The following is a 26,406-nucleotide window of genomic DNA, read 5'->3' as shown; positions in this document are numbered from 1 at the left end:
AACAAGCCTCATTTATGGGAGGAAACAATCTTTAGTACGTTACATATAATGGTGCATGAATGAATATCAACAGGCAACATGTAAAGAAGAACAACACTAAAGTCGCGCATTTGAGGTTAAAAAGTATATAAATGGTTTTTTTTTTTTTTTAGTAAAGGACAGATAGTTTCGCTAGATAAGACCCTTTCCCCTATTCCTCGGCTGGGATCGTGCAGAGCCTCGGAAGCAGTGTAATAAAGCTACAACTATACTTTTGTATTGATATATACATTTTTTCATTGTTTTATTACTTTCCTCATGACCTCTTATTATTACTAAAGACACATACCACTTATTATTGGCCTCTGGTGTATTGCAGTTGTTTGTTGTCAGTGTGCCCAATACTTATTCAAAAACCTCAACCCCAATCTGCCAAACAGAGTAGGATATGTTTTATTATCCCTCCATCCTTGAGAAATGTTAGGCGGGCTTTGCATAGATGTGTGTGAAAGATGAGAGTAGTAAACACAGCAGGGCCGCTTAGTGGGATTCCAGTAAAGTTCCAGGCCTGAATGCGATAGTGTCTTTTTTATTATTATTTTTGCTTTAACTGGCTAATTGAATCACGTGAAACCCCCTGCATTAGGTTTTGCTTTTCATAACAGGCAGTGCAATGTTATTGGTGACACATTTTCTTCCTAAGAGGAAATTGGTAGGAATTGTTTTCTTTTCTACTTTTCCAGCTCTTGATGGGATCCTGTCTCATATTATCTATCACTTACTCATTGCAAAGGCATTTTCAGTGAACATGTAGTTTGAGGTTTGTATTGAGCAATTCATAGTGATGTCTTTTTTTTCCAAGAGGCTTTTTTTCATTGGTAAAGTATGACAGGTATGACCTTTTTATCTGTATTGCTATGGTTACTGTGGTAATCCCACATAACAGCTCAAATTAATGTTTTTTTGTGACCTCAATTTGTTGAAAAATAAGATTGCTAAAATGTAATTTTGGTACAAAGGCAATTATTTCAAAGGAGTTGATGCTTGTTATAAAGGGGGGAGGTGATGTCAATGTTTTCAAGTGGGATGATGAAAATATTGAAATATGTTATGCAACGTGTATGAGGAACAGTAAAAATAATTGTATTGACAATTGGGAGATTAATATTTGACTTCTCTGTAATCTGATTTATTGCTGAGTGAATCAGGATATTCAACAAGGAAAAAATGTAAGACCTGATTTTATCCATCATGAATTAATTGGACTATGAAAGTATAGACATGACAACCTCAACACAACGTTATAAAAAAGAAAAGAAAAGATGAAAACTATTTAAACATGTATGGAAATTCCAGTTCCTGAGATCACATCTATAAGATGTCTGTGCTTTTCTGTATGGTCAAATTAAACACAACAGCTGCCTGTAAGAAACAATGTCCTTCATTCTTATATTTTAGACCGCAGGAAAAAGCCTGTTTTATTTTTGTGAATGGGAACATGGCCCCGTATGCCCAGTACACATTGTACGGTTTTGGGCTGCCTCAGACGAAGATGACCAATCCTGGCGGTTTCTTTGGTCATGGCTCCTAAATGGAGAGAGATTTAAAGACGGCCATTGTCATGGTCTTCCGACCAAAGATAGCCTGCGATAATTTTCTGACAGTGTCAGCAGGATCATCTCACTGTGTCTACTTACTAGCCAATAAAAATGCAACATGAAATGGCGTATTGATCAACGCGACATGGCGCTAAAACTTAAAACTACTTACCTCAAGCTCCATTTGTAAAATTTGGTTGCCAAGTTTGCCTATGTTCCCTAGCCACCATACTCTCCTCTTCTGCTCCCTATATTTTTCACCGCACACATAAAAACACAATTGCCAAAGTGCGAAGCAGGCATAAAAAAACACCTACTAAATGTCCTATTCAAATGATCTACCAATGTGACCTTACATGTTGTGGACTAGCATTCTCCATCTCCATAAGTAACTTATTCTCTGTGGATATAGGAGAACATTTTTGGCCCAGATGCAATTCCTCCTCATAAACTGAGCAATCTGACAGATTTCATCCAATATGTTCAGCTGAGCTCTTGAGATGAATTCCCCATTCACATTTAGGGTGCGTGTGTGTGTGTGGTCTGGAGAAGCTCAGCTTTTTAATGCCATTGTTCTCATCTTTCTCTTTATCTGTAGCACTTGATTAGATTGACCCTCCCTTTGTTCCTCACTGCTCTGTTTTTTTTTTTTACCTTAATGGCTTCCTCAGAGCTGCAAGTGCACATCAAACAACTCTGCACCACATAACAGAATAACTAAAACTTTAAAGGAATAGTTGTCTAAAAATGAAAATTCTGTCATCATTTACTCACCCTCGCGTTGTTCCAAATCTGAATTTCCTTTCTTCTGCTGAACACAATATGTAAAATTGGTACGAAGAACTGCCACTGAATGTGTGTATGCATGCCTAAGTTAATAAGTGTCAGTGGGAAAATATTTCCAGAAATTGGGATTGTTTTTAATAAAAGTTCTATTATTTAAAAAAAGTATAGAGTTTGCTTTGATATTATTAGCAACAGAAAGGTAAACAATAGGCTATAGTACATTATCATTTACCGTCAACATTCAGCAAATACGCATTTATATCATTAAAACAAATCTCTGAATATCTGATAAACATGTAAGTTCACAAACCTTGCAGATTTAATCGAATCCAGCTGTCAGATATTCTGAAGTGTGCATTTGTAACCTGCATGAACGTGCTACTCTGCGCGTGACGGATGGTCCTTGTGAATTGATCCGAGTTCAGCTTCACTGGAGATGCACAATCGACAAACTTTAACCCCTTGATTTCAAAATATCCTGCGCTATATTCAGTTGCCCACTGTCATATTCATGCCATTTTCACTGTGCTGTATGTAAATCGACAAACTTTAACCCCTTGATTTCAAAATATCCTGCGCTATATTCAGTTGCCCACTGTCATATTCATGCCATTTTCACTGTGCTGTATGTAAAATGAGTGTTACCTCCTTGTCTTTATTTGAAAAAATATGATTACCAGTGCACACAAACTTAGATTACTGAGTGCCCTGTTACAGTGTTTATATCCTTTTTATTCATACACTTTTAAACAAATAGCGAAAAAAAATGTGTGAAAAATCAAGAAGTTGTCATCTAAAGTATAAGCATGTTCATTTTAAAATGTATTTTTATTTTATTTATCTTCATATTTATTTATAATTTATTAAATATTAATGAAAAATGATTGGCCATCGGCCACCCTGCTCTTTAATAAATCGGGATTGGCCATAAAAAAAAACAATATCGGTTGACCAATGGGTTATGATCTGTCATAATTGATCTACCAAGCTAAGTGCTGTGCATTATTAAGAGCCTATTTTGTGTTTTTTTTTTAAATATAATTTAACTTGAATGGTGTTGTCCCGCAGTTTGAGGCGGAGTACCGAAGGTTTGCCCTGAAGAGGAAAGGAGGCGGGGGCTTCCAAGAATTCTACCAACTGCTTCAGACCATTCACCGAATCCCCGGAGTGGACGTGCTGCTGGGATATGCCGACATCCACGGAGATCTTCTTCCAATTAACAATGATGACAACTTCCACAAAGCACTGTCCTCCGCCAATCCGCTGCTTCGAATTATCATTCAAAAGAGAGGTGAGTCGCTAAACTGTATGTACATTGCAAAGAGGTCCTTGGTTGATATTGTTTTGGAGCTTGAAGGCAAAGTGTCAATTCTCAATACACAATTGAAATCGGTTTGTTTGTTTATTTGGCCGATCATAACAAGATTGGTTGAACCAATTGTGTCAGTTTGTGGCGGGGCTACCTGTTTGTCTGACCAGTGAACCTGGACCAATGAACACCTGAATGTGATCATTATGAATGAGTTCAAAAGTTTGTGGTCAGCAGGAACTTTCCTCAGGAACTAGGGACTTTGAGGTGGTACTCGGTGTGTTTCGACCTCAGGAACCAGGGTCTAAATGATTTCCGGGTAAAAAAATTCCCCTCACAAAGTCCCTGCTCGCGAGGTAGTACTTTTTCAAAGTTCACTTGGGCACTAAACATGCTGATTGGTTGAGTTCATGCTGCATTTTATTTCAACCACCATTTTTAAAAGTCTGTTGTGGTTTGTGCAGTAAGAGTTGTTTGCTATTCGTATCAACAATGAAGTATAAAAAATACGACAGATGGTCCGACGACGAGGTTCAGGCTTTATTAAAGGGGTGATGAATTGAGAAATCAACTTTCCCTTGAGCCTTTGGTATATAAAAGTTAATCGTCATATAAGAATATCCTGTAAGTTTCAAAGCTGAAAACGTCCTTGTTAGTCAAAGAAAAGCTTTTATAGACACCAGGCCCAGAAAACGAGAGCTCTCACAATATGTCGACCATTGACGTCATAGGACGCAGAAGCACCGCCTCAAGCCCGCTCACCGACTCGTGGAGCTAAACAATGCTGGTTCTATCTCATGTGCATTTGTTCGCTTCTTTTCACCGCGGAATCGATTGTAAACAAGACACAGGTTGAGACTGGATTTGCAGACATATTGAGATTAAAACACAATGCTGTGCCTTCTATATTGGATCCAACAGGAACGGTGCAACACGCTTATGTGAGTAAAACATGTTTTTATATGTGTTAGTATTGCATTGTTACAGATTGTTTGATATCTATTGATTACACACCTTAGCACGCTGTCACAGGCTGGAGAAGGTGTTATTGGTTCATTCGTGATCAGACTCGGACTTGTAACTCCAGCTCGCAAAGCCCAAAGTCCCGGGGCTATGTTTCAGTCAAAAAACGGGCTGTAGTGAAATAACATTCCTTTCTTGTGCGCGCGCGTGTGTGTGGGTTCGCGGTCATATTCACTGATGATCGGGCGAAATGATACAGAAATAACATTCCAATCAATCGCGGGTGGATGAGAGATGATAAAGACATTTTGTGAGCCCTGGCTGTGGGCTGGGAGATTCATTCCGGTTGACATGGTCTGCTCCCCTGTCAGTGACACACGCTGTCACTGACAGGGGAGCTGAAGCTCATTAAATATGCAACTCTTATCCAATCCTAGCCGTGGGCGTTTACTTCCAAGTCTTCAGTGCGGCACGCCCATCAAAACCGACCGCTTTTCAGAGAGCCTCGAAACCAAGGCAGAAAATTGTCTATTACTTATTCATTGTGTTTTTGAATGTAAAACCCACGCAAACGTCATAAGTTGACCTCAGACAACAGTATAAAAAAATGTAAAAAGCCAGTTCATGACACCTTTAAACTTATATGAGGAGGACAAAATCCAGTGGGAACTGGAAAGACGCGCTCAGTCCTACGTCACGGACTATCGTCACAGTACTTTAGACCGCGATGCAAACACAGACGGCAACGGGTCTGGGGGGAAAATAGTTTCTGGGACAAATTGTTCTGGGTAATTTTGGTGGAAACGGGGCTTAAAGGATTAGTTCACTTCAAAATGAAAATGTCCTGATAACTTACTCACCCCCATCTCATCATCCAAGATGTTCATGTCTTTGACATGAGGCTCTTCAGAGGCTCTGCACGATCCCAGCTGAGGAATAGGGTCTTATCTAGCGAAACCATTGGTCATTTTCTAAATAAAAAATAAACATTTATATACTTTTTAACCTCAAATGCGCAACTTTGGTGTTGTTCTTCTTCACGGCGTATGATGCCATCTTGGTGGAAAGGTCACTCGTGACGTAGGTCGAAGTACCGACCCAGCGCCGGAAAACTCCATCTCATGTTCTCCTCCAACTTTAAAATTGTCCGACATTGTTGTTTTACCTTTATTTTTGTAAAGGGATGTTTGATTTAGTCTTTGCACGTTAGTTTTAACACTAGGTTGGTACTTCCACGTACGTCCTGTGCGCAACATTTCTGACATGATGGCGTCATGCAAAAGCAGAAAACCGAAGTCACGCATTTGAGGTTAAAAAGTATATAAATGTTAAATTTTTTTTGAAAATTAAAGATGGTTTTGCTAGATAAGATCCTTGGTTGGGATCATGCAGAGCCTCTGAAGCGTTTTGAAACAGCACTAATTTGGACTTTTTTGGACCATTTTTCTCAAAAATTTGATTTCTTTTTGACTGAAGAAAGAAAGACATGAACAGCTTGGATGAGATGGGGGTGAGTAAATTATCAGGACATTTTAATTTTGAAGCGAACTAATCCTTTAAGATTTGTAATGTTTTTGAAAGAAGTGCTCACCAAACCTGCATTTATTTGATCAAAAAATAAGAAAAAAGAAAGTTAAATACTAAATATTGTGATGTATTATTAAAATTAAAAAATAAATGTTTTCTATTTTCAAATGTAATTTATTTCTGCTGTTTAATATTTTGGTGGAAAACATAATGAATAGAAAGTTTAGAAAAGAACAGCATTTATTTGAAATAGAAATCTCTTGTTACTCTATGAAAGTCTTTGCTGTCACTTTTGATCAATTGAATGCAACCTTGCAAATCTGTCCAATGGAGTTTGAGTGTTTAAAACTTGTTTGAAAAGATTATTTTTGCAATTTGGTGCTCCAGCGGTGCAGAAATCACACACTCCATCTTTAACTTTCATCTTAACAGGGTCAAACGAGGAAACGGGGAAGTATTTTTGATGAATTTTTATTTATATCGCATTTTGGTATTGCTAAAGGGTTTTTATGATGAAATGCAGGGATGTGTGCAGCATTGCAGATGCATGTTGGTGTTTGTGTGTATGAGAGAGTTAGGCATTAAAGTATTATATATAATTTTTTGCTGTCATATGTCGTTAATAGAAAGTAATTCCAGCAGTGTAATAATGTTGTGCATAAGGATGGGGACAGTTATGGGCTGTGATGAGATGTTATGATGGGTGGGCATCAGCGTTAGATGGTGCCAGTCGGGGCCCATCTCGGTTTCATGGCTGCGATGGCACTGCGCCAGCCCCGAGGTGATGAGTCTGATAGCGGTGCGGAGGAGTGATGAGCCCACACCCTCATCTCTCGCTCTCTCTCTCTCTCTCTCTCTCTCTCTCTCTCTCTCTCTCTCTCTCTCTCTTTCCTGTCCCTCCTTGTCTATATTCTCTTTCTGTCATCTTCACAACCCTCTCGCTCTCCCTCCGGTTTCTTCATCACTCTTAATGCCTCAATGAGTTTTATTAAATTTGAACAGCAGCAATGAGGAAATGGTTCTCTAATGCTATTAGGAATGTTTTTCTCAATGTCAAATCGTTCTTCCGTGATTTCATTGTTCTGTTTGTTTACGCCAACCTTTCTAATCCACTGTGAAAGAAACTGAGCGCCATTTGTTCCTAGTTTTAAAAGGAACTCTTTTATTTAGCAAAGGGATTGAATCAGATTAATGAATCTAAAATGACATGTTCGTTACGTGAAAATTGTATTATTTGAACATCAAGTTTCAACTAGCTCTTAAAGCTATGGATGATATAGGGCCATATGGAATCTGCAGGCTTTTTTTGCAGTTTCTGAAATGATTTTAAGGGAAATCTGTGGGATTATGAGGGTGTAAACATGGTTAAATGTGTTCCATAGATTTAAAAGTACTATTACTCTTATTTGTTAACTAAAATAATTAATCATGTCAAAAACTGATAAGCATGGCAGGAGCACATAACAGAATTACTAAAACTATAAAGGGATAGTTAACCCAACATTGAAAATTCTGTCATCATTTACTCACCCATAAGTTATTCCAAACCTGTATGACTTTCTGTTGTCTGCTGAACACAAAAGAAGATATTTGGAAGAATATGGGTAACCAAATGGTGGGCCGCATTGACTTTCATAATATGGAAAAAAAATACTATGCAAGTCAATGGGGTCTCATCAACATATTCTTCAAAATATCTTCTTTTGTGTTCAGCAGACGAAATAAATTAATTCAGATTTGGAACACGAAGGTGAGTAAATGATGACAGAATTTTCATTTTTGGATTAACCCTTTAATTTAAATAGTATTTATTTAACATTTAATAATAGTAAAATAACACTGTGCCAGACAACTTTGTGTGCAGATTCAATGTGTGCCTATAGATGGATAATGTCGTTTTTGTGGAAGTTATGGTGGAAATTATCTATAAAATGTCACTGCTCAGTTGTGGAGCTGTGGATGTTTGTCTGACAGAATCTAGAGATGTTTTTGACGGCCCGTTGTGTGTGGACTCTAACACCTGAATGGGAACATACACTGTTCAATTTTAAGTTGTAAATAAAAGTATTGAAATATGACAATACTATTTCAGTTTTTCTACTTAAAAGAGTGTGTTAACTTTTGTAGTTTGGTTCTTTTTGTCAGGACCAAAACGCTTAGTCCTGGTTCACACCGTCATTTTTAACACCGAACATAAACACTGGCATAAACATAAATGGCTTTAATGACGTATATTTTGCGATGGAACTTCCGCTTGTTTAGTCCGCACTAGGCAGCGTTCACACTTATTCAAGTGAACTGCAACAGAGCAATCGTGACAGAGTTCGTTTTAATCGAACCAAACCTGTGAACACCCCCAAAATTGTGTTAGTTTGCTGATTCTTTGCAACTATTTGTCAAATTTACAAGCAATTCCTGAGTGAAACTTGTTTCTACACCAATTGTTTTCAATGTATCAATGAACAATATACTATATAGGATATATATACATTTACAATGCACTTGTAAAGCTATTGGACTTTGATGAACGGGTGAATGAGAGCATCAAATATAAAGAGCATAAGTGGAATTGGACTACTTCAGGAGGCAATTTCTTAAGAATGAACTAGTGGACCGAGTGAGTTCTATTTGGACAAGCTAGTTGTTTCAGATTGGAAGCCATCATTATGTGTGTGTGGGAAAGGTTGCCTCTCGTTTGACATGGCAAATGAAAAATCATCTTAAGACATAGAGAGAAAATGTGGAAAGAAAGGATAAGGTGCTTGCTTTCATCCTGCATTGGTTTCTACCACTTTGACTTCTGCAGCCTCTTTAAATGTGATTTGTGAGGGAAAGAGACAGCAATAATAATCCTGTATTATGTAATCATAATTTGCATAACAGATAGACCTCATTATGTGTACATAGCGATAGCTCCATGTTTATTCAGTTGTAAAATGACATGCCTTCATGCACACCCTTGCATGATAAATCAGAGCATGTTGCTATTAATTGGTAATTGTTGATAATTACACTAATACTGCCTTATTGCTGTATACATATGGGGTTATATGTGTGATGTAATTTCTTGAGTTTGAGAACAAATGAATAAAGTTGACATAACCAACCAAATATTTGCGGCTTTTCATTGCGAGCACAGAAATTATAGCCTTAAATTATGTTTGAAACCACATGCATCAACCATGAAAACCATTACAGTACTAGGAGGATAGACCTCTTGTAAGAAAATGACTTTTAGAAATTTCTAGAGGTTTTGGTCTTTCTTCATTGAAGTAGACGGGAGCTTTACTTGTATACCTATTAATTACACTACTGTTCAAAAGTTTGTGGTCGGTCTGTAATATTTTTAGTCTCATATGCTCACCAAGGCTGTATTTATTTGATCAAAAAAACAATAATATTGTGAAATATTATTACAATTTAAAATAACGGTTTTCTATTTTTATATATTTTAAAGTGTAATTAGTTCCTGTGATTCCAAAGCTGAATTTTCAGCATCATTACTCTGTCTTCTGTATCACATGATCTTTTTGGAAATCTTTCTATAATGCTGATATGGTGCTCAAGAAACTATTTTGTCGAAACTTTTTGATCGCCTTCCGGGAGTGGGGAGGGGATGGTGACGGTCCCACCGGTCCGTTCACATTCACCACGGGGCCCGGTGTGGTCAAATCAGTTACACTGCCCTAAGGACGGCCCTGATTCTTTGATAAATAGAAAGTTTAAAAGAACAGCATTTATTTGAAATATAAATGTTTTGCAACATTATAAATGTCTTTACTGTCATTTTAATCAGTGTAATGCATCCTTGCCGAATAAATGTTTTAATTTCTTTCTTTTTTAAAGACTTTTGAACGGTATTGTAGCCTACATAGAAAATAGCTGCATGGAAGTGTTACCAAGATGGACTGACTTGCCTTAAAGTGACTTTGAACACACTAAAAAAACCATGAGCACTGCCATTGAAGAGATATATCTGTCTGAGCCAGTCATCACTCAGAGCCAGAAAGTCCATTATAGGTCCTTCAAGGCCATGCAACACCATTTGCCTTGGAAGCTGCTCAGAAATATCAGTTTGCACCATGTTCCAAAGTGACCAACAATTTAGCACCGCATTCCTGTGTGACTGAGGACAGGAAAGGCAGTTCATCAAAAACTTTATTTCTGATTATTAAGTTAATGAGTTGAATTCTGATTCGAATAGAATCACTCCAGTTTGTGAATAAATCATATGGTGCAATTAATGAACTGGATCTATTGGTTTGTTGAAAACATCTGGAACAAAAACAATTCATTACCTTATCTGGTTCTTGAGTTTAAAGTCAGCCTGGAATGAAAATTCTTTCTATCAATGTTCCAAATGCATGTTATTGTTCATATTGTGAATCATTCATCTATGCATGTTTATTTATTTATTTTTTAATTTTGATTCAAATATCTTCTGGCCAAACCACAGACTTTTCTCAGGCCTAGAACGCTCAAAAAATACTTGCTTGGTTTGAGTTGGACAAACTTAAATTAAACAAATTAGTTCAGTTTTACTGCTCAGAGTAGAACTTTCTTTTTATTTTGAGTTCACAGCACTGACATACTTCAAGTAAACTGAACTGTTTACTTTTTTCAGTTGTATGAACTCATTTCCTTTAATTTAGACTAACTTAAGTTTAACTGAAACTGGGCTGGGATTTTTTATTTCCCAGCATGCTTTGCCCATGGTACTCGAAAGGGAGAGTAAATGCTAAAGTTGAGTGTAATATAATGTTTTTTGCACAAGATTAATGGTAAGTGAGATTTAGTAGTGATTAATGTTTTGTTATGCTAATTTAGAAGAGTTTCTGTTAATGTGGGTTTCTGGAGAATTACCATCATGTTTAAGCTGCTGTACTCATTCAGTAAGTGCTATACCATGCTATTGTTAACATGTTAGTAAATTAACAAGTTGACATTTTCTGAATTAGTTTGTGGTAGTTAGAAAAATATTTAACTAAAAGAACTAAAAAAATTCGACTTTTTTGAGTTCTGACAACGTATTAGGGTTTATAGTGAAGTAAATAACTCATTTGATTTGCGAGAACTCAAAATAAAAAAGTGAATTAACTTAACTTTTTATGTTAATTGCTATCAAAATGTATTGAGTTAGCTAACTCAGTACTTTGCGTTAGGAGCAATTAACATGCATGAGTACAACAAACTCAAAACTTGATAGTTCTGCTTACTTAAAATTAGGAACGTCATAACTCAAAAAAATTATGTAACTCATATTATTTTAGTTAGTCCAACTTATTCGAGTTTACAGTGTGTATGCAGGACTTCACCAATCCTTTCGTCCACTTAAATTCTGCCACAATCGACTGCAAATTCACATTTCATCCAATCAACAACCGACTCTTGCACTACATTTATTTCTTTTTCAATAATTCGTATCACACAGATGCACATCCCAATATGGAAAAAAAAGATCTGTTGCTTTTTCCGTTGAGCATTGAAAGGGAAAATTTTAGATGGTTTATTTTTCATTTTTGGAGCTTAATAGCTGTAGTATGAACTCCCATTGCATAAAATAGAGCCACTTAAAGAATCTTAAATTCTCATTTTGAGCATATTGAGGACATGATGGTAAGAAAATAGGACAGTTTCAATCTAAATGTGAATACTCTGTTATTTGAAGTACACTGCCTCTCAGTTCACATCTTGTTTATGCAGATAAGTGTTTCCCTGTTGTCCTCAGTTTTGTGTCTTGTGCTTGTTCATGCTGACAAGTTTGGTTATGAAATGCTCACTGTTTGCAGCTTAGAGTATTAGCAAATGCCTATTTTTCTATTTAAAGAGTAAGGCGGCTTTAGATTAGCCCCCCTTGTCCTTGTACCAGCTCCCTTCCCGGTACTCAAGAACCCTACTGCAGATTTCTGGTAGCCGGCTTTTCAATGTGGATCCATTTAATCAAGCCCTATTTGAAGTGGGGAGGAGGAAAGCCACATTTCCAGTGAGGGCTTATCGCTGTGGCAGCTGGGGACAGTTTTAGGGGGGCTCAGCTGTCAGTGGGTGATTACAGCTTCATCTTCTCCATGGGAAAAAAAGCTGGGTTTTGCATCACGTTTGCTTCTAGTGTAACAGAGTTCAACTAGTAAACAGCTGTACGAGTAAACCTCACTCCCCTGGCCTTAAGAGGCGGACTAGCAACTGACGCTAGAGGCTGCGGTCTTTAATATCCTTGTTAGCGCACCCGCCTCCTGCGCGATGAAGCTGGTCTGAAGAATCCTGTGGTGCGAGTAGAACCGGAGGGGTTACATTGGGGCCGTGACCTGGTTGGGCTCTGGCCTTGAAAGATGCTGATGGTTTTAATCCTGCAAGGAGCAGTGCGGGTAGAACTGGAGGGGTTACACTAGTATTAATGTGGCTTGGTATGCTAGATTTGTAGAGTACCCACAATTCCCATGTACTGCTGTGTTCATTGTTTTGATCATTAAAGGGGGACCCATTATGCAAAATGCACTTTTATAAGGTGTTTGAACACAGATGTGTGTGTAAACAACCAGCCTATAATGGTAAAAATCCACCCACTTTTTTTAAATAACGACCATTATGCATTCTCTCGAAACGAGCGGTTACAGATTTTCCCCTACTCTTACAGAAGAGTAAGGGGAAGCCACGCCCATGATTGGTGATGATCTGCCCTATTAGCATAGATACCGCTAGTGCTGGGTGGTATACCGGTTCATACCGAATACCGGTATTTATTTTGTTATGATATGAATTTTGATGATACCGCAATACCGGTATGTGTCCGAACGCGGCACAGCGTGTCACTGTTTGAGGGGTCACGTTTCCCTGTTGCACTGTAGTGAGATCGCATCACAGCTTATGGTAAGTCCGAAATCACCCCTTATAGCCTCATTCTCTATTATTCCCTACATTATCCACTTATGTAGTTCACTTGAAGTGAATGAAAACGAGTGAGTGAATTCAGACAGCCGTTGTGTGTACAAATCGGCTGTACACTTGTAATTGCGGTGCATTGTGGAATTGAATGAGTGCACTCAATAACGTCCACTATCGTTTCGGACACCACTACAGATGGCTGTCCCCTCAAATAATGCCCTATTTAAGGTTATAGGCGGCGATTTCGGATTCAGCCCTTGATTACAACGGAGAATTCAAACTACATGCGGCGTGCGAGAGAGAGCGGTTTCTGCGCGGAGCTGAGATTAACGTTCTCCACATGGATCATGTTATAGCACATATAGAGTTTTTTATGGACATATTTCATACATATACTCTAGTGCTCTAAACATAAACCGTCAGCGTGTATGCGCACATATTTAATCAGTTTTAATTTAATTTAGTGCTCTTAAATGCATTGCAAATATCCTTCGACCTTTTAAATGTTCTTCCACGTTTCTCTCGTTTTGTCAGTTTGTTGTTATCATAGACAGTAAAAGAAATGGACACAGCGACCCCATAGACTTCAATGGGGAAAATTGAAGTCAGTTAGAAGCACTCACTTCCTGATGGCTGATGTACTGCGCAGCCTCAGACTGAGCTTGACGACGTAGATGTGACGTGAGCAACCTGTCTGACAGTTGTATGTCTTCTAGTAGTTGTGAATTCTGATGCACCGAATTTTGTAGAGACAGAGAGAGTGAGCAAGAGCAACTTTTGATGAATGAAGCAGGATTTGCGACATCTCTATCAGCGTTTATGCCTCCACGTCCCCCCGATTGCCTCAAAGACAGTAAAAGATTGCCTGCGAGCTTCTCCTCGGGTCTATACAGTACAGCGCGTGGTTATGACGCAATCGTTAGCCTATTTTTTACAAAAAACGGCTTCTTCGGGGCGATAGTGAAAGATACAAATCCACACCCCCACCAGAAGCCTTCGTTCAGCTAAGGAGCGAAGGCTTGTGGTACCATCACAGAGAGGCAAAAAATCCCTTTCCAGAACATTTTCATTCAACGTTCCCAGCTGGTGGAACGATCTTCCCACCGCCATCCGAAATGCTGATTCGTTGACAACATTCAAAAGTCAACTAAAAACTCATCTCTTCCATGAGCACTTAACCTCTTAGAAAAAAAAAAAAAAAAATGATTTCCTTTCCTCTTTCTCCTCCTCTTTCCCTCCCTACTCTAGCCTGTGCTACACTGAGAAATGTACACGGACTAAGTATTTCAGGCACTTGTTGCGCTCACTCGACTCTTCACGACCAATCGCTTATTGTACCCCCAAGTTGTAAGTCGCTTTGGATAAAAGCGTCTGCTAAATGCATAAATGTAAATGTAAATACAAGGTAATGGAGCATTTTATACATTGTCGTGTTTGTTTAGAAATAAACAATGGACAAATGGATTCTTTAAACGCCTCAGATGTAAAGATATTCGCTGTCAAAGTGAGGCCAAAATGAATGGGAGTCAATGGGATGCTAACAGCAGGTGATGGCTTGGTTAGCAATGGCTGCCCCTATGAAAGGTACGCTTTCCGGGGGCTGGATTATCCCCTTGGTTGTTATATAGGGTTAGATTTTTAAAATGCTTAAGGTGCCCTCAAGGTTTTTTTTTTTTTTTTTTTTTTTTTTTTTTTTTCTATCTCCATGGTCATATTTTAAAATGCATGTGTCTGTAATGAGTGTGTTGCATGTGTTTTATTGGTTGTTGTCTCCCCAGAGCATCATTTTGTGGGGCTTTGTAAACCTGTATTAATTCTAGTGTGGAATTTTTCTACAATATTCACTCGTCAAGACCGGAAAATAGGGCATTCTAGTCAATCTACTGCAGTATTTCCTCTCTCAATTAGTAGAAAATGTGGTTAACACCCGGTCATGCATAGGGTTCACACCAAAACCGATATAATTTTGAAAAATACCGTGATATAAAATTTTGGTCATACCGCCCAGCACTAGATACCACCCTAAGTCGCTCCATCAGTGTCTGACTCCGGTTCGAACATGTGGCTGTGACGATTTCTGACATTTTGGCTGTGTGACATTCTCCAGTTTTGTTGTTGCTAAAGTATCCGAAGCACGAGCTGTAAAGGCTCCGTCCTCTCCTGGAAAGGGGTCTGGGAGCAGCAGCTCATTTGCATTTAAAGGGCTACACAAAACGGTGTGTTTTTACTCACTCCCAAATAGGGGCAAATTTGACAAGCCATAATAAATAATCCATGAGGTACTTTGAGCTGAAACTTCACAGACACATTGTGGGGACAACAGAGACTTATATTACATCTTGTGAAAAGGGGCATAATAGGTCCCCTTTAAGCTTGATTTCACTTTCTTAAAGTGAATCATCGCAGCTCTGACTCTCCTCAGATCACGATAAAAGCATCTGGGTGACAAATGCTTACTTCCCTCTGATCAGTGTTAGTAGATAACACCAGTTCTTTTTACTGCCTGGTGCTTCGCATGAACGTCCTCTGTAACTGTGAGTTTATTCAAGAGACTGTGGGATACTGATTTAATTTGATTGTGTAGTGCATTAATTGAGGTATTTTAGCTCGTTATTTTAGGTTAATGTTCATATGACGTCTGATGGTCGACATGTTTGTGTCAGCAAAACAACAGAAACTGGCAGGACATGTTTTTAGGAATGTGTTTTTAAATGCATCTGTGTCATGATGTCTCCGCATTTGTACAGAAAACATTTAATATTGATATCTGCAAATATAAATGACTGTTTTATTTATATGACAAGGAATAGTTCACACAATTCTCATCATTTGAATGTCATGAATGAATAGAAAAATGTACTTAAAGCAACATGACAAAGCATATAGTACTCAATGGTTCTTGTGACCAAATTTGAATTTGCTTTCACTTTCAGTGAGTCATTTTCCTGTTCATCAGAAGACTTGGAATAGAATTCAGTCATATGGACTACTTTTGTTTTTGTCATATTTGTAGCTTGACGGACATGGTCACCATTTATTTTTACTGTACAGAAAAGAGGAACTTTGACCGCAAAACATTTCCTTTTATGGTCTGTAAAAAATATTATGTTTAATTTTATGGTGAACAACAAAACAAAAATAGCCACAACCAGATATCAGGCAATCTGACAAATGTTTGTAAACCAGGTAAATGTAATATATTGCTTTATTTGAACTTCGAGCAAATTAACTACGATATTTGATATGTGTTTACATGTCTAGTCAATGTTTATAATAATCCCAGTAACACAATCACAAGTATAAACGCAGGAACCGAGAACAAACACAGCTGTTTTTAAGGTTTTCTGCTAACCATAAATGTAACGCACTGGTTGTGAACAGATTGATCGACACAAGGATGTGATGTATCCCGTGAGCTGGTGGGATTATCAGAGGTCCCTAATCAGATCTCGACCCCATCCGCATATCTCTGACTGGGGCTTTTAGACTGAGACAGAGATTGATCTGGCTTTTAGTATGAGCTCATCCCACTGAGTGGTCATACACTCATTCATCCCAGCAGATAATGGTGTTCCCTGAGCAGATGGGGACCAGTTACACACAGCAACTTTTGGGGGCCAATAGGGAGAAACATCTTTTTTTTTAATTAAATAATGAAATATTTTGAGTTTAGAGTAGGATATAGAATCTCCCTTGCTATGGTTCTGTCATTTTTTGAGATGAGTCATTCTAATACTTTATCAAGGTTCATTGAGCAGTGTGAAGGAAGTGTTTACCTTCTAGCCAAAAGTGATGATGCATGTGATTGTGGAAACAAACAGGTATGATGGTGAATGGAAAGGACACATTCCTCTGCTGTATTTGTATGACACGTATACTTCAGGACATCTTTTTTTTTTAAAGCAAGTAAATTAGTGAATTAGATGGATTATTATTATTAAGAATGCCTTTTTAAATGTTTTTATATTATAATTTTTTTAAATTAAAAAGTAAACATTTTTGTTGCATTTATTTGAGGAGAGATGGTCCCTTTAAAAGTTATTTTTAAGACATTTCACTCCACTCGGCGGCCATATTTGAAATGCCTCTCAGGCATGCAAATGCAGCTCCTATCTCTGTGAACGGGGAAACATTAAGTTCTCCAAAACTGTTCGCCAAGCTTAAATTTCATATTTGAACTCGCCAATGAATTCTGACAACTGTTTCATAAATTTAGATTCTAAACGCTTAAATCATAATAAAAAACTGCTTTTTTCAGCCTGGATAAAGCTAATGCGCATGCACAATTTTAAAAAACGTGCGTCTCAGAACACTGCATGTTTCTATAGCAACCGGAGCTTCTAACGTCAGATGCAGTGACGCAATTACTTTACTAATCAACGATTGGCTCTTTCATTTATGGCTTATTCGCCATATTGGGCATTGCACTTTCTCCCATTCACAAGTAATCAGAGTGCAATGTCTTCCTATTTATAAAGTCTTTGAGATGGTTTGCAAAAGTGTGTGTGTTTTTTTTTTTTCTATAAAATTGGTTGGGGATGAAAGGTTCCTGTGTTTTTTGAGCTCATCCAATATTGACATTTTAAACGGTATAGCAACATCAAGGTTGTGAGTTCGATTCCCGGCAAACAAACAAACTGAAATTTACTCTTCAAGTCTCTTTGGGGAAAAAAAAGTTTGCAATGCACAAAGTAGTTTCAAAATGACTTACTTGTTGGCATAAAACTTGAGATATGAAAAAATGAATATATATCTATATATCAAGTTTCATGCCAAGAAGATATATATTTTTTTACTATTATTATGCATAATACATCTGAACTGTTGCAGTGTATATGCGAAGATGGTATACTCTCTTTTCAAAGAAGTGGCAGACTTGACAGCAAGAGAAATCAAAAAGAAAAGATAAAGAACAGAAATGTAACAAACTGGGTTTTTCAACTGTCGAGGCTCTCTAGGTTTTCACTCCACGTTGAGAACACATGGCTAATAAGACAGGCACTTCAAGAGAAACCCCTGAGCCTAGAGATGTTTTTTTGTTGTTGGCTGTCACACCTCAAGAGTGCACAGAGGAGGATGTGTGTTCGTGTGTGAGTCTTTATTGAATTCAGGAAAAACGCTGTGTCTTATTAGTAACTGATACTGTCTATAGGCAGAAACTCATTTGAAGCTAAATAACTTTCTGTATCCCCCCTTTCTCAAACATCTTGGTTGAATGAGTCGAGTGTGTGGCAGCGTGTCCTCAGCTAATAAGCGAGGAAGATCATATGTGGCAGGCAGGTGTAAATCCCACTGGCTGTATTGCTGGTTTTGAGCAGGAAGTGAAAGAATGGGAAGGATATTTCCCCACATGCCCATTCTGTGCACAATGATCTGAGGATTCAGCAGCTGTTCTACACCCTAGGGTGTGTGTGTGTGTGTGTGTGTGTGTGTGTGTGTGTGTGTGTGTGTGTGTGTGTGTGTGTGTGTGTGTGTGTGTGTGTGTTCATGCCTGCACTTGCTTATGCTTAATGAGTATGCTATGTATAGTACACAGGGTTATCTAGATGGCATGTCGGTGTAACATGCTCCTTCCATGCTGTTTTTGTTTTGACATCTTGGATGATATGGAAACATCATCCAAACAGTTACTGTCAAAAATAATCCATTTGCACTGTGCTCCTAAAAGAGTCATGGAAAGGGATGAAAGAAAGGGCAAGAAAAAGATCAAGTGGAAAGAAAGATATTGTAACATGTTTTGTATTTTAACACTGTTTCATAATTATCACATTGTCTTGGTTTCCTGTTGAAAGGACAAGGAAGTTCACCCAAATGAAAGTTCTGTCATTTATTTTAGCACCCTCAAGTCGTTCCAAACCTGCATGTTGCTATTTTTTCCATGAAAAACAAAGGGAGAAATGTTGACACTTTTTCCGTTCAAGGACAGTTCATAGTGACCAAAGCTGTCAAGCTTAAAATAGGTCAAAATAACACCATCAAACGGAACATAAAACTAATCCAACTAGCACAAATCATGTGTATTACAAGTCTTTAGGATAGATTTATGTGAAGTGCAGAAAGAAAATGTAAAAAAAAAAATGAATTTAATGTTTCAATTCAAAATGTTGCACCAATGCATTGCACTAGGTTTGATGTCATGGATCAAAAAGCACCATAAATGGTCCATATGAATCATTAGCTATATTCAAAGTCTTCTGTGATTCGAGAGACAAGCTTTGGGAGGCCAAAATTAAAGTTATTTACTGATATACACTACCTTTCAAAAGTTTGGGGTCAGTAATTTTTATTTATTTAAAAAAATTAATACTTTTATTCAGCAGCGAAACGTGACTCTCGCACCTTGGCCCTCAAACCCCCTTCCCTTTTCAGGGAAAAACTAAACTCAGCCTAAAATCAGCCTAGCTTACGTCCTTGTGTCCTCTTCTGTAATACTGCGTTACCTTTGACAAGAAATGCAAAACAGTGCAAACATCAGAGTGATTGTGGGAGTTATAATGTCACCTAAATAAAATGCAAATCATCATTACAAAGAATGATTGCATCAACACATAATCGGTGTGTGCATTTCAGTGGAATATGGTGACAACTGGCCACAAAACCAAAAAAAAAATTATTGTAAGCCAACGCGTCATGACAGTGCTCAGACCAAAGCACATTAGCGACAGACATTTACGCATATGTTGATAATAAATCATATCATTAAACTGGCACAGCAGCATCTTGATTGATGTTGTCAACTAGGGGTATCGCTTATAATTGCTGGGGTTGAGATGCATTAAAAAACGTTGGCCTTCTGCACAAAACCTGCAGAAATTAACCCCTGGTGTAGGTCTTCCTTTGCCGATTAACTATAGATTTTCTTTAAATGTGAATCTTGAAAAGGGCGTGGATAATAAATTAGCTTGCAATTTCCTTTGCGAATAGCAGTAGCTATTTTATCAGCGTTTTTTTCCCCCCATAGTGGGTGGAATTTTGGTCAATTTTTCTGTCATTTGAAATTCATCTCTCATTGACTTTCTATGGCTTGGCCCTCACAGGCCCCCATGTCCACACATCACAGGGCCTGTATCATTTGATGGACCATCATTCACAGAGCTGAAAGCGTTAGATGGAAAAATTCAAATATGGAGAAAATGGGCGTCTACATAACGCAACACACACTGAATATGCAGATTTGAAGGGTTTGTTTCCTCAAAAAGATAAATTCCTAAAGTAACCTTAGAACTGGTGACTTTTTATTTAAAGTTTGTAAATATTATTTTTTACAATAATTTAGTAAAAAAAACCCTGACGGTTCCCCTCTGCTTTTATTCAGCAGGGATACATTATATTAATCAAAAGTGACAGTAAATACTTTCTACATTGTTTCAAATAAATGCTGTTCTTTTGAACGTTCTATTCATCAAAGAATCCTTAAAAAATATTATGTTTTTTACAAAAATATTAAGCAGCACAACTGTTTTTAACATCGATAATACTAATAAATGTGTCTTGAGCACCGAATCAACACATTAGAATGATTTCTGAAGGATCATGTGACACTGAAGACTGGAGTAATGATGCTAAAAATAGAGCTTTTGCCATCACATTTTAAAATATATTCATATAGAAAACAGTTATTTTAAAATCGTAATAACATTTCACAATGTTACTGTTTTTACTAATGCGGGTTAGCATAACCTAAACCTACTAAAATATTTCTTACCCGGTAGTGTACCTCCATGGCAGAGAACTAGATATCAAGACTTTCTTATAAGAGAATAATTAATTAAATTTCAGTCAGTTTCTCCCTCAAAATATTGGAATATAGTCTTATAGACCTTTTTTTTTTTGGAAGCTTGACAGTCGCATTCTCCATTCACTTTTATATTGGAAAGCGAGTTTAATTTTTTTTCAAAAAATCCCCTGTTGTGTTCCACAGAAGAAAAAAACAAGAGGAAGAGGAAGTATTTTGGGTGAATTAGCCCTTTTGAAGAGCAAAATCTACATTTTACCAAAGTTAAACTGCACATACAGTCATGAAATGTGATAAGTCCAAGTTATTTACATATGTTTTATCAGTCCACATCTGCTTTATAGTTACCTGACAGGGCAGTAGCCAGTACAGGTATGTTGCCAAGACAATCAAAGAGCAAGTGAAAGAACAAAGGCAGGTCTGAGTTTGATTGACCGGTCTGTTCCACAGGTGAACTATCATACGGCCAATCACCATGACAACCATACAAATGGAAGGTACTGCATAGTGAAGAACAGAGAGCGAGAGAAACACAGGGGAGATTCCATGACAGAGATGACATTGCTTCCATTTTTAACAGTGGCTAAACTGGTTGTGGCTAATGTTAGACTGGGTTCTGATAGTGGCCTCTGATAGTACGCACCACTCCCTGGATGACACGCATGTTGTTATAGGCTTATTTATAGGGCCATTTGTGAAACAACACTGTGCAAAATTGTTGTCAGAAGGACAAAAATAAGGTTAAAAGCAAGAAACAGCACAGAAATGTGTTAAATAAGGGTGTGTGCTGCGCTTGAGAGGGCCTGTGCGAAATAAAAAGAATGCTTGCTCGACCTGCCAGCTGATGACATGCGGATTATGGAGAGAATGCGTGCTGTTCATATAGTTCCTCTATAGTCAGCGGCGGTGCTGGGAATAGCTGTTTATCATTCTTTCCATTCAGCGCAGCATTTAGCAGTGCAAGCATCACCACACGAATGGTCCAGGAGAACATATGAGAAGAGGATCTTTCTATGTCAGTGTTGTCTCATAAACAGCAAAGGTTGAAAGGGGAAACTGTATTTCCTCCTCATCACCTCAAGGAGGAAGTCAGTATAGGAAGTACTGTTTGTTTGATTGGAAGAACTTCATTTTACTATTTCATTTTTAAACTAAGTGGGAGAAGTAACACAATAACATGTGAATGTAGTAGATGATTTTGTGTATGTGTAGATCTGTAGTGTCATATTTCTGATTATATTGTGAGGGAAGAGCATGTGTTTACCCCATCCCATTGAGGCACACAAAAAAGAACATCCTGCTGTTTTCCATATACAGTGAATGTCAATGGGGACAGATACTGACAAGCAAAAAAGTACACATCTTAACAGGATCAGAAATATATTTGCCCACTTGAGTGTATATTTAGGTGCACGTTGCTTTTTTAGCACTTTTTTTCCTCTTCTAACATATACTTACACAGCAAATACTACAATTAAATCAATTAATTGGCATACATACATTTCTATCAAATCTATATAAAATATGAAAAAAGTACTGTAAACAAAAGTTTGGGATTAGTAAGAAAGAAAGAATTTGATACTTTTATTCAGCAAGGATGCATTAAATTTATCAAAAGTGACAGTGAAGACATTTATAATGTTACAAAAGATTTCTATTTCAATATTTCAAATAAAATCTTTTGAACTTTCAATTCATCAAAGAATCATTTTTAAAAATGTATCACGGTTTCCACAAAAATATTTTGTAAATAAAAAAAATAACAGGACAGCTGTTTTCAACATTAATGATAATAAGAAATATTTCTTTAATTTTTTGTCACTTTCAGTGGCATGTTTGCCCCGGGCCCTGGTTATACACCAGCATAACAGAAGACTTGGAATGTAGTGCATGAGTCATATAGACTACTTTTTGTTACTTACTTTTCTGCCAGCATTTCCTTTTCTGTTCCATGGAAGAAAAAAGATCATACAAGTTTATGTTTATATGTATATATATGTGTGTGTGTGTGTGTTTGTGTGTGTGTGTGTGTGTGTGTGTGTGTATGTATGTATATATATGTATATATATATATATGTGTGTGTGTGTGTATGTATGTGTATATATATATATATATATATATATATACATACATACATACACATAAACTTGTATGATCTTTTTCATACTTTTTCAAGCATTTGTGTGTGTGTCTCAGTATTAATCATTTGGGATTAGCAGCCAGTTCTCATCAGCCTATGATGTAATAAGCCTATTAAAAAAATGACAACTTATCCCATAGTCATTAGTGCCTGATTCGGAGCAAAGGCACACACACACTGTCAAAACACTTTATTGTAGGATATACACTACCATTCAAAAGTTGTAGTTTTTTTTGTTGCAACAAATTAATTCCTTTATTCAGCAAGAAAGTTGATCAAAATTGGCAGTAACATTTATAATGTTACAAAAGATTTCCATTTCAAATAAATGCGTTTTTTTTTCTTCTATTCATCATAGAATCCTGAATCCTGAAATTATAATGGTTTCCACAGCAAATCAGTATATTGGAATGATTTCTGAAGGATCATGTGAGACTGGAGTAATGATCCTGAAAATTCAGCTTTGCCATCACAGGAATAAATTACATTTTAAAATACATTTAAAATAGAAAACCGTTATTTTAAATTGCCATAATATTTCACAATATTACTGTTTTTACTGTAGTCTTTCAAAAGCATTAAAAATAATCTTATCGAGCCCAAACTTTTGAAGGGTAGTGTATGTGAGCATTAAAATTTGCGTCATGAATGCATGATTGTGATGATGTAACGGTTTGTGTGTTTCTCAGAGCGTGCTGAAATCAAATCTAACCGAGTGACTTGATTATTTGTTACTTCATGTTATTATTTGAGATCAAAAACATAATGAATGCACAAGTGTGGCTGTGTCTGTAAGGGGCTCAATGTTCAGTCCTAGGTTTGATCGGATCTTAAACTCTTCTGCACGTGTGGCAGTGGGGATTGCTGTTGTCGTGGCGACCATATGGCTAAGGGTTAGTCTCCAGATGGTGGTAACAGAGGATGAGGTCAGACAGTCAGGACCAGTGTGTGTGTGTGTGAGTGAGCAGTGAACTTCAGACAGCCACACCCAAACAAAGCCATAAGCGCTACTGAATGATGGGGTGGAAGTACATGGGACAGATGCAGAACTAGACAAACATCCTACATCAGACATTCACAGTAGGTGATAACATTTAAGCCTGTTACACAGCGGTTCATTTCAGTGCCCATATTAATAGGTCAAAGTACTCACACTGCCTGCATAAACAGAACAATGTGCTTTGCACAAGCATTGGTACAAGCATAGTTTATTGTGTTGAATCTGAAAGTGTTTTTGTTGTCTGTACTGCAGAAAAATGCACTCTAAGCTTATTTATGAAGCAACTACTCACCTATTATTTTAAATAAGACGCTTGCAAATATATTTACAGCATTAAACGAGTTAACAATCAAAATGCAGATTTTCTTTTTAGCACATACAGAAAGAGGAAACTTCTCAGTCACTAGGACGTTAAGGTAATAAGATCCAGATCCACGTGAACACACCTGTGATGTGGCAGTGTCACCTGCCTTCCTCTGACAGCATCAGGTGTCTGGTCCTCTCAGCTCTCCAGCTGCCACCCTGTTTTATTCATCTTGACAAGCTTGTCCACCTGTGCTTTGTTCCTGCCTGCAGTCTACAGAGAGACTGACAGAGACAACATTGTCCAGAATCCTGGCAAAGGGACGTTGATGAAAACCAGACCACATTTTAGAGGTTTGGTAATGGACAAGCGTCTGTACTTTGGCTGTAAATTTAGTGTTTATTTAGTACAATTAATTACATTCAAAATTATTAATTGTTAAGTAAAAAAAAAATAATAATAATAATATATATATATATATATATATATATATATATATAAAATATATATATATTAAAATATATTATCGCCTATTCTGTGTACCAAATAAAATTAACAAATTAAATAACAATAATAATACTAATAAAACATTAAATTGACAGTTAATTTAATAATTATTCGGCATATCTAATTATATATCTAATTGATATATAATAAATAAAATCAAATAATTATACATTATTTATTATATATAATTGAATATGTGTATATATAGGATTTAATATTAATATATTCAATTATTATATACATTATTGCCATGCTAATTAATTTTTACATATATACACACAGAATTTTGATTATTTAGCAATAATTTTATACAACAAATTAAATAACAATAATAATAATATCAATAAAACATTACATTGAGAGTTCATTTTATATTAATTAATTGGCATATCTAGTATATTCAATGATATATACATTATTGGAATGCTAATTAATTAAAACAAAAATTATACAACAATAATCGTACTAATAATTTAAAACATTTAAATTTAATGTATTAATTGATTTATATATATATATATATATATATATATATATATATATATATATATATATATATATATATATATATATATATATATATATATATATATATATATATATATATATATATATATATATATATATATATATATATATATATATATATAAATATATATATATAAAATATGAATTAATATTATAACAAATATTCAATTAATATATTATGATTTCATTAATTGACATATCATTATTTTGATTAAAACCTTAATCAATTGATAGCCCTACATTTTCATTAAGATAAAAGTTTCTTTCTCTAAAAGAATAAAACATTAAACAATTTAATTCTATTCATATTGTCATACAATGTCTCTCAATGCAGGTCCAATACATCAACACCTCAAACACACAGCAGCCCTTCTCTGCTGGTGAGAGACACTGGCTCCACGGTCAGCATGATATATGACTCTGCTAATAACCTACCAATGCGCTGTGTAGGGTCGCAGTCAATAAGCTGTCCAGCCTTGCCATAACACCACATTATTAGGTGTTAACGCTGGGTAAATAAGCTCCCCTATACAGGCATAACACACGGCCCGGAGGTAGTATTATGAGTCAATAAGCTATCCTGTTCTACAATAATATACTTCACCAAGGAACTGATGAGGACATAATGATGTTCTGATATTGGTCTGAGAAGAATTGAGGTTTTGTTGAACAGTTTTCCTTACAAGACATGAATGTACTATTGGTACCATTGTACATTGTCATGCACTCTTAATCCGGAGTATTATTAAATATAGTGAACAAAAACGCAAAACATAAAAAATACTTTTATATGTCTGTAGTTAGTATGATTAACATATAATATGCTACTTTACTATGGCACTTGGTGAGCTTTATAATACATAGTGACATAAAATGTATTTAGATACTAAGTATCTGTCTTGTCTGCAGACACAGATGTTTCTGTGTGGGGAAAGGCACAACCCTTCCCTAGTGCGCTGTATCTGAGGAAGTCTCTAAAGTCTCTCTGTATCTTTGTAATCCAGAGAGCAATGTTCACAAAGCTCTGCTCAGTCTGTGCCTGGAGGCCTCAGACACCTGGCAGGAGTTTTGATGTTTTTATGGTATTTTTCAGGTGAGTCAGTGCTTGCGAAAAACTTTTGCTGCGGTCTGGTGTTTGGGTTTTGGTTTA

At 36.7% G+C, this 26,406-nt stretch overlaps 1 protein-coding gene across 1 annotated transcript in view; it reads left to right on the top strand.

Moving 5' to 3' along the window:
* pard6a (par-6 family cell polarity regulator alpha) overlaps nucleotides 1-26,406 on the top strand; it is a 45,971-nt gene that overhangs the window by 2,130 nt on the left and 17,435 nt on the right. The window contains exon 2 of the mRNA XM_079825321.1: nucleotides 3,432-3,654. Coding sequence (XP_079681447.1) covers nucleotides 3,432-3,654 — 223 coding nt within the window. The remainder of the gene's footprint in view (nucleotides 1-3,431; nucleotides 3,655-26,406) is intronic.

This window comes from Gobio gobio (genome assembly GCF_949357685.1).
Source record: "Gobio gobio genome assembly, chromosome: 9".
Taxonomy (NCBI): Eukaryota; Metazoa; Chordata; class Actinopteri; order Cypriniformes; family Gobionidae; genus Gobio; species Gobio gobio.
This window is presented reverse-complemented; position numbering and strand designations above follow the sequence as displayed.